At 46.7% G+C, this 9,772-nt stretch overlaps 1 protein-coding gene across 1 annotated transcript; it reads right to left on the bottom strand.

The window, feature by feature from the left end:
• Window positions 1–395: 395 nt before the first annotated feature.
• On the bottom strand, window positions 396–8,663 carry WSB1 (WD repeat and SOCS box containing 1). The gene is made up of 9 exons (XM_005525659.3): window positions 8,539–8,663; window positions 7,939–8,107; window positions 6,740–7,008; window positions 5,659–5,790; window positions 5,139–5,239; window positions 2,836–3,008; window positions 2,413–2,526; window positions 2,013–2,120; window positions 396–1,521 (listed from the first exon to the last, which is right to left on the bottom strand). Exons 1-9 carry the CDS (start codon window positions 8,576–8,578, stop codon window positions 1,362–1,364), a joined length of 1,266 nt encoding a protein of 421 aa, XP_005525716.1. The 5' UTR covers window positions 8,579–8,663; the 3' UTR covers window positions 396–1,361.
• Between the last annotated feature and the right edge of the window lie 1,109 nt (window positions 8,664–9,772).

A 9,772-nucleotide genomic window follows, 5' to 3' on the forward strand; every position in this document is an offset into this window, starting at 1 on the left:
AGGAACTCCTGCAGGCAGAGCTGGGAGAAGCAGCTTCCAGAGGTGGTGAAAGGGGCAGCTGGGATGCCTTCTTCCTCCACTTCCATAAGTCAGAGCTTTTGGTGAACAGAACCTGAGGGGACCCTTCAGTAATTCTCTTCTCCAAGACCCCACGTTGAAGTTCCTTGCTTCAACAAGGGCTGGAACCGTGATCTTGCAGAAACATGCTCATGACAAGCCCAGCTTTATAGCTCAGCTAAAGAAGGTGCTTAAATAAGCAGATTTGCAGCTCACACGTGCTTGTAACACTGTCATAGCTTTAGAGAGCTCTGTAAGCATCTGTCTGGGAGCACAAACCAGGCCTCACCAGCTCAGCCTGGAACGCTGCAGCCAGTGTTGATTAATCAGCCATCAGATGAGATACCAGAAAACTTTTATACAAGTTTTTAATACAAAATTCAACAAAAATATATATAATCAAGCATTTTATGCAATGCATACATTCTTTGTATCTGCAGGTACAGATAAATAACAGAAGGCAAAACCAAGTATTTTGCTTATCTTTGGCCATCAACCAATAATCACCCCCAAACAGATATTGTAGGGTTAAAGGATAATAAACTGAGTCTGTAAATGTCTCTTATTACAGACACAGTATCAGGCAATAATACAGTAGTCAGATTTTCAGAAATGTAAGGAAATAGTTCTCTAACACTGCCCAATACTTAAATTTCACCTGGTTTGCTGCTATGGAGCATAACGCCTTCAGCTGACTCAGGCATGGTCCTGGGTTCCATTAGATACACTGCACCCCTTTTAACCTCCTGCCCTTGCCCACACACTGCTCTCTACAAAGCCACGCTGTACCTTCTCACTAGCACAAAATCTGACCTGGGGGGCAGCCTTCTGGACCCCAACTAATGTACAGAAGGAATCTTAACTGCTCTGTAAGTCAACAGTTTTCCTACCTCGGTGTGCCAGAACAGCTGTCCTTCCACTTACAGCTCAGATGCATCATGGCTCTACCAAAGCAATATATACATGAGACACATGAAAAATCATACAAGCAATTTTTAAAGGTACATTGATAACATGTAGCAGCTTATGTCTATATATGTACATGTTTTCACAGTTACATTTTAGAAAATTGAGAACACCAGGAATACTTCTACCGTTTTTTCTATAAATAGTAAAAAAATTACCTGTCAGGCATTTTGATAAAATAGTATTTAGGTTATCACTTTAAATAGCTCTTGAAAACCTGCAGAGTTTTAAGCTTAAAGGCTGTACAGTTTGAGGATTCTGTAAAGTGTTTGTAGCCAGTTTCAGCAGCTGGGTCACCTCCCAGTTGTTTGCTTCAGGTTTTTTTCTTCACAAATAACTCAAATCTGGTAACAAAGGAACTCCAGCACTTTGCACGGGATAGGCAAGTTCTTGACTTGGCTGGTGGGCATCACCCTGCGGATGGCCATGCGACACAGGTGCTGAAGGCTGGACACCTGCCTCGGGGTTGCCCAGAAGTACACGCTGCCATCCTGGGTCCTGCACAAAACCCCACAAAATCCTCCAGGTTATTCCCCGTGCACCAGCACAGCCTGCTACCAACTCACACACACATGACCAGGTAGGGGACTTGCTGGTGCTCAGTTCCAGCTGCTCCAGATCCTGATTTTTTAAGCTAAGTTCCTATTTTAAGCTATAGCAGCACAATAAGCAACTTGTCCATGCAACAGAAGCAGATCTCCCAGCAGCTACTGCTGTGCCACCCGACACACAGCAACTGCCCTCGGCTATCTGATGGGCTTCTTCTAATCCTCATGTTTTGGGTCCCTCACCTATTTATTTTTAAAGATAAGAAATGAGTTTATCAGCTGATTGATTTTACTGCTATTCCAGGCATGTTTAAATAAACAGTACCAGTCAGAAGCACCAGGCTGCAAGTCGCAACTGAAGATTTTCAGAACACCGAGCCACTGTTTTCTATCTCTTGTGTTACGTTAATATTTTAGAAAGGAAAAGAAATCTGTACTTGCCCTGCAGCCAGAACACTGCCGTCAGTAGAGAAAGTACAGCAGAGCCCATTGTTCAGGGGTGCAACTTGTACAGGGTATTCTTCATCAATTCTCCAGAACCTCACCATTCTGAAGGGGAAGGACAACAATGGAAGTTATTAGAGTAGGTTTTTAAATGTGCTTGGTGTTTTCTTTATGCTGCCCAAGAAGCTAGTGTGGAGCACAGCTCAGGAGCCTGAGCTGCCCATGCTGAGTGGCTCCTGTGCTAGGGCAGGAGCGCAGGAGGTGCAGCAGCCCCAGGCCCAGCAGTGGCCCCAGCCCCAGGCCCAGCAGTGGCCCCAGCCCCAGGCCCAGCAGTGGCCCCAGCCCCAGGCCCAGCAGTGGCCCCAGGCCCAGCAGCAGCCCCTGCCCCCACACTCACCTGTCGTCGGCCAGGCTGGCCACGTGCAGCCCATCCTGGCTGAAGGCCATGGAGCGCACCCAGCGGTCGTTGGCGCCGCCCGCGAAGATCGGCGTGGGCGGGGGGAACAGGTGCCTGTGGACAGACACGCACTCAGGGATGGACACCCGGCAGCTGGGCAGCCCTCAGCCAGCACAGCACAGTTCAGCACCAGCAAACAAATGCATTTAACCGGTTCACCTGGACCCGGGAAGTGGGGACTGCTCTGCTGAGTGCTCTTCAGCTTTGTTTAACAGCTTAGTACACGCTAAAATACCAGTGCTGTAAATTCTCTCAGATGGAAGAACAACCTCCAGCCTCTGCCACTTCAGGACTTCCATCAGCCACTGCTCATTTCCGAGTCCATTCTGGGAGAAAGTTTCCAGATTTGACTGCTTTACTTACCCAAATTCCCTAAGAATCACTCCAATATGTGGATCCCAGACATAGACTCGAGTATCATAAGATGCAGTAGCCAGTAATGCTCCATCAGGAGAGAACTCACAAGCTACAACATCATTGTGATGGCCTTCAAGTTTCCGTAACATGGAGTATTTATCCATATCCCAGAGGAAAACCTGGAATTAAATGAGCTGATGTTATAGCTCTGCTCAGAGAGGCAGTGAAGCATTCAATTTGTTTTTTTAAGTATAGCTAGTCTTATTTAGGATTATATTAAAATCAGGTATTATGAATTACTACAATTAAGAAATATGCTCAGTGTCATACTCAGAGTAAAATCAATGTTTTTTAAAAAATAATTAAAGTAGACATGCAAGTTCTAATTCAAATTTGTTAAATGTTATTAACAAAATAAGCCAAAATATAAGATAAAGGCAACACAATTTAACCATGTAGCTTACTGAAATTCATGTATTACAAAACTATTTTATTAAAGTATTCAGAAATAAATAGGGTTAAACTCTACAGTCCCCTCTTTTCAGTAACTATCAAAATTTTAAGAAATATACAGACAGAAAATGTAAGGTTAACATATTGTTACTCCAGTGGCATCCCTTTGAGTTTAAGATCACTTGTTTACAATTGCTTGGATCACCAACGTCAGCCTAGGAAGAGAAACAGATACTGCAAGCAAAAAGAATTTTCACAGCCAAAAGTTATGTCTCTGGCAAAACAATAGGGAAGTCTAACCATATTATTAGAAAGAATTTAGGCATTTAAAATCAAGTCAACAGTAACAAACAACATTAATATTACAATTTACCCAGCTAATTGCACAGTGTATTATAAGAATTCATAGACTATTACAGTATTTTACATGCAGTTGTACATTATATATAACCAAAATAAGGACTGTGCAGAATTACTTAATTACTTAGGAACTATCCATGTACTGCAGCATGGTTTTATAGGAATATAAGTCTTTAGCAAAAGCTGTTATGTCCCTCAAAGAGCTCATTAGCAGCCTTGATTTTTCACTTGACAGTTTTAGTGCACAGGTTAAATTCTGACATCTTGGATAAATTTATGTTTGACCAAAACAAATTCAGCCTTAGCACCTCCCATACTGCCTAACTCTGAACCATTTTACAATCAGTTATAAACACGGTCACTAATTTTTCCAAGGAGACCCCAACATTCCATAAAACTGGAAACTAAGTTTGAGGAGTCAGTGTGTTTCACTGCTGTGAAAATTATTAAAAAAAAATAAAATAAGCAAGCAAGCAAGCAGACAGTGGACATGGAGCAGCACCTGCGTACGTACAGGACCCCTTGCAGCCGAGGGCAAGGTTACTTCGTCCTACGGTACAGACGGTACAGCTCGCCGGGCTGGCGGCCAGAGCTGCCACTCTCTGCCCGCCAACACCACTGTGCTCCTCAGAGTGGTGCCAGCTTAACTCAATCACACCAATATTGCTGCCACCACCTGTGACAGGGAAAGCAAGAAGCTTATGGAAAACACACAGCCTCCAGACAGCAACGTACACATCCCCCTCTGCTCCACTACAGAGCCAGACCCCAGAGCTTGGCTGCTCTCACCAAGGCAGACAATGCCTCTGAGCACTCCCTCAAGAGTGATGACCAGTGCCTGAACTGGGCCTTTTGAGGCTCCACTACACTGCCTATAGAGCCCCTGGAACCAGGCTGAACTCCCCTTCTTGTTTGCCCTAACTCTTCAGTGCCAGAAGTAGCTTATGGCATACATGCGTTATCTGCACTGCTTTCAGTTCTCTAGCAGGGCATTAGGGTGGAAGCAAAAACTGTGCTCCTCTTCCCTCTAACTCTTTGGCACCACTGCCATTGGTACGGCGAAACAGGGAGAAACCTTTGTTCAGCAGAAGATGCCCTGACTGGCTCAGACTTTGTGAAGTCTTTCTCATTGAGCACAAAATAGGAAGGACAAAATCAAAACCAAAATACTTTTATGCATTAATCTAAGTATATTTTAACCCTGGCAGCTTTAGTGGTCTTTGTTTTATGCCATAACCCTGTGCAGACCTATTTCTCCACTTACAGCCTCTTCAACTAAAAGCAGTGCAAGTTCCATTCACATATCAGGCTCTCAATGCGCCATCTGCCAGTTTAATTTCATGCACTTTTACATCATCATCATCATCATCATCATCATCATCATCATCAAACATTAGAAGTTTATGACACCGAGCACAAGCTTAATGTTACTTAGATTTAAAATGATTATGCATACAATTCAGGAGAATTTAGGAAAAAGAAACTCTGACACATACTGCTTTACTAGCTCCAACAGAACAGAGGATGGAGGAGTCTGGAGAGAATGCACAGCCATACACCCAGTTCGGATGGCCTCTCAGCACCTTCATCATGTTTCCTAAACAGAAAGGTGTTGCTGTAAGAATTGCTTAAATATTACAAAATTCAGATGGAAAAGCTTTTCCAAATTAGTTATTCCTTTGTGAAATTTTGTATTATTTCCCCAAACTTCTTGCAGTGTCATTCTGCACAGAAATAAAACCCGTGGGATGCAGCTTCTACCTCCATGTCCTTATTCAGGAAGGTCACTTCATGCACTCTTAGCCCAATACCTGCATCTGCCTCCACGATTCAGACAGATAAGGAATTCCAAGGGGGTGCAGAGTGGGTGACTAAAGAATTCCAAGTGCAGAGTGTGTGACTAACAGAACACATAGCTTTTAAGCAATCCTGACCAAACTGAGTCTAGAGCAATAAAAGAGGCGAGTACATGAATACTTCTCTCAGGTATTAGAGCAGATAAAGTCCAGACATTACCATCATCTTTCAGGTCCCACACTCGCAGGGTTTTGTCTCTGGATGCAGACACAAGAATCAGGCTGCCATCGGGGGCAAAGGTTAAATCTCTTACAACTTCTGTGTGGTCCATCAGGTTAAGGAGGAGTTTTCCTGTTACATGAGAACACCACAATTTAACATGAGCAACTACTGTACTTAGCTCAAATGCTTTAAGGATACAAATACTGAATATAAAATTACAGCATGTAAAGACAATTTTCTTTGGAGAAATACTCCCTACAATGAACAGCACATGGATCCTTTCACTCTTCTATATCGAAGATATATATCTTCTATATCTTCTATATATTTATCTATATATCTTCTATATCTTCTATATATTTATCTATATATCTTCTATATCTTCTGTATCGAGAGGTAACTCCTGGAAAAGCTACAAAATCTATATACTAGAACCTCAGAAATAAGGCAAGAGTTGTCCTTTGATAGACATATCTGTTCTAAGCTTCAATTAACAAGGACAAATTACTCAAGTCATTATTTTTATTAATTGAGTTCTCTCCAACCTAGCAGCTGTGCTACCAGCAAAACTGAAACTCCCTAAAGTCAGATTCAGTCCTTTTGAGTCATTCCTTTTCTTTTTAAAAAAATAGAAGGTCCTCATCAACATAAACCAGCAATTTCATGCTTTTAAAGTATGGTAAAACTAGGAAGACTATTGAGAAAACAACCAATGTATGTACGCACACATTCAATTATTTTGCATCTTCCATCTCTCACATCTCAAAGCATAACCTTCCTTTCTTGTTCCTTCGGCAGTTTTTCGTTACCTCTGGTTGCAGGAGCTCATGTTTTTTTAGTATGTTTTAATTTGTAGTCAAGGTTCAGTTCCCAGTTACGATACTATAACCAATTCCTGGTGTGTACTGACAGTATCATTACTGCATGAAGAGTGAGTCGGCACCTGGGCGTGACAAGGGATGCCTGGACAATGCTCTGAGGAGCACGGCGGCAGTGCTGGGGTGTCCCGTGGTGGGCAAGGAGCTGGCCTGGATGCTCCCCATGTGTCCCTGCAGCTCAGGATCTCCTCTCCACTCACCTGTGTAGACATCCCAGATCTTGATACGGCCGTTGTTGAGGCCAGTGGCAAGGAGCAGCTGGTCCTGCCCGAACTTGAAGCGGTGCCACTCAATGTTGACACAGCGGCTCTGCTTCTCGGGCACTGAGGAGCCGAAGGCCAAGCTCCACACGATGTCCCCACAGTCGATGATGTGCTCGCAGGGCTTGTTCTTCTGGCTGCTCTCGCTGCTCTGCCGCGGCAGCCTCGTGCTGACAGCGTTGGTGCCATTCTTGGTGCCATGCAACAGGCTGCAAAGACAGCAGAAAGTGCAGCACAGTGCCAATTAACTCAAAAATCTCTTCTTCAGGGTGTAATGCAACCTGGGAGTTGTCATAATGTACATCTCTGAGGCACAAAATGGTGCATTTTTACTTTAAAAGTATAAAAGTGGCTTTTTCTTATGACTGAGAAAAACTACCAGCACCTGGAAACCTTCCAACACAAAATAATACTAATAATCTGTATAGTTTTACCTCTGTAGAGTGCAAGATACTAACTTAACCTACTGCAAAACCCAACAGTTTTGAAGCATTTACAGAAAAATGAGCTACAAAAATTTCTAGGATTTTCTGCTAAATGAGTGAGAAGTTTCCTGCAATTCCCTTATATGTGTTAAACTTTGAAAAGAGATACTGAGTGTCCAGCACATGGAAAACAACCGCTCCCAAAAGGGGGAAAAAATGGGTCAGAGAAATGCAACCAGCTACAGAACTGCTGTGGCTGGCTACCAACTTCGCTAAAATGCAACCTGACAAGTGCCAATAAAATGTGTGTTTTGGAACTCCACTTGCATACTAACAAGGATGATAAGGAAAGAGATCTGCCTTTAAGTAAATTCCTAAAAGGTAAAGCTAAACAGTGTTGTGATAGGAAGTGTAAAGGGCCAGATCTGCCCATGTCTCTAAATTCCCTTCCCAATCTAACTTCCTCTTATTTTAAAGTGTCTGAACTGATTAACAAGTCACTCCTCCACAGGCTTTGTGAGGCTGCAATAGTTGTTCCTCTTGCTGGCCACACAGGAACAGACAGACCAGCTCTTATTTTAAGGAATTAATTTTTCCCCAAGGTGTCAAAGCCTAGAAGACCAATACACGCGTTTTAACCGATTTGAAGCTATCGCCTGTTTTTAAACCCTCCTGTTTTTCAGATGCACTGAAAGCCATAGCGCTTTGTCTTACAAGTTGTTGAGGCACTGTGCCCAGGGGACCAGCTTCACTATGCGATGTCCCTGTGACCACGCCAGGTACGAGCCATCGGGAGCGAATGCGACCGTCCAGTTCTCCCGGCCGCACTTCTTGTCGAAGGGAGACGTGGGGGCCAGGAGCTCTCCTACCGTGCGCGCCCGACCTGGGGGGACAGAGGAGACCCGTGAGAGGGAGATCCTTACCCCGGCTGCACCCGCGAGTCACCCTGCTTTGTTTCCCGGCGATTAACGCCGTCGGGAGTGGGCCCGGCGTCACCGTGTACCCCAGCGGGATGAGCCCCTGCAGGGAAACGCGCGGTGCTGAAAGGGCTGCTCGCACTGAGCCCGCGCCGGCCATGGCCCGGAGAACGGCCCGGCGGCCGGGACGGGCTCCGTGTGCCGGGACGGGCTCCGTGTGCCGGGACGGGCTCCGTGTGCCGGGATGCCGCCCGTCACCCGCGGGCAGCCCCGAGCGCGCTGCGCTGCGGTATGGGCTGAGCGCCCGCCCGCCCCCGCCCGAGCCCGAGCCCGAGCCCGGGTCGAGCCTGGGCCCGGCCAAGCTGCCCCCGCCGAGCCCGCCCACCCCCCGGCTCACCGATGAGCTTCTCGTTGACACTCGGGGGAAAGCTGGCCATGGACGGGCGGCCTGAGGAGCGGTGCGGCTGCCACGGAGCGGGACAGGCGGGCGCGGGCCGGGCAAGATGGCGGCGGCGGGCGGCGGGGCGGGGAACGCTCCGCGGGGGCCGGGCCGGGCCCCGGGGAGCGGCTGCGCCCGCCGCGTCCGGCCCTGCCCTGTCCGGCCCCGCCCGGCTCTACCCGCTCTGTCCGGCCCTGCCCGGCCTTCTGGGGCTGCCCGGCTCTGGTCCCCCTGCCCGGCTTCCCGGGGCCCTGCCTTGCCCTGCCCGGCCCTGCCCGGCCCTGCCCGCCCGCAGCCGTTCGCGCTCCTGCCCCCGTTCCGCTGCCCGTGCCCGGCCCGGTTCGCAGCCTGACCCCCGTACTCCCGCCGTGGACTGCCCTGGTTCAGGGGCTGGAGGAGTCTCCTACTCTTCAGTGTTACTTTCTATACGTGTTAGTTCAGCATTTAAATCCAGCGGCATCTGGTTGATGATAAAATTTTGAATTTTTTGTTAATTTAGTTGTTCACAAAGAACTTGGAGAAAGAGACCGTGAGAGCACCTCATTCTCCCTGATTTTTTATCAACATCTCTATACATCCCTCTTTCCTTCCATTACCTCTCTTCTCCTTTTGCGTATCTAAATTCTGCCCCTCTTCTAGATGAAGTGAATCTTCCTTGCTCTGTCTATGGACTTCAGAGATGCACCCAGAAGGATAATTAACTGCAGATAATAACTCTGATTTCATTCCAAAGCAGTGGCCTCACTGGCAGATACATTGCAATAGCCATGGGATCATCTATTCAGCCGGAGCAAGAGCCAGGAATTACCCCAGTGTGAGCGAGGCCAGCAAAGCATTTTTTAAGTTATGAGAGGATACAATGTCAAAGAAAGGAGCCAGGAGAAGTTTGGAATGTTTTTGGTGATGTGAGCACTAGCATGGATTAGTGCTGATTTGTATAAACTCCCCTAGCACATCGTGGGCTCTTATTTGAAACAGCACAATCCTGTTCCTGCTCTTTCCGTCCCCCACTGCCAGCAGAAGGAAGAGCCCTGAGCAGCACCCTGCAGCTAATCCCTGGACAACTTGGAGCAAGGCACACTTGTAGCCAGTGAATATTGTGAAACGCTGCTTGTAATTGCTCATGGGTTGTGAATGTTTGAGCCAGGCCAACCCAGAGCTGAGCTGACTCACGTAAGGATTCTCTGGAGGG

Source organism: Pseudopodoces humilis, chromosome 23 (genome assembly GCF_049639895.1).
Source record: "Pseudopodoces humilis isolate 2021_Gansu_Grassland_sample_001 chromosome 23, ASM4963989v1, whole genome shotgun sequence".
NCBI classification, from domain to species: Eukaryota; Metazoa; Chordata; class Aves; order Passeriformes; family Paridae; genus Pseudopodoces; species Pseudopodoces humilis.

Bases quoted from the DNA above. Each gene is read 5' to 3' on its own strand.
- WSB1 (XM_005525659.3), bottom strand. From the start codon at position 8,578: ATGGCCAGCTTTCCCCCGAGTGTCAACGAGAAGCTCATCG. The intron at 7,009-7,938 runs GTAAGACAAAGC...CTGTCTTTGCAG, and splicing joins GCACAGTGCCTCAACAACTT to CCTGTTGCATGGCACCAAGA. The intron at 5,791-6,739 runs GTGAGTGGAGAG...CTCATGTAACAG, and splicing joins GATCTGGGATGTCTACACAG to GAAAACTCCTCCTTAACCTG.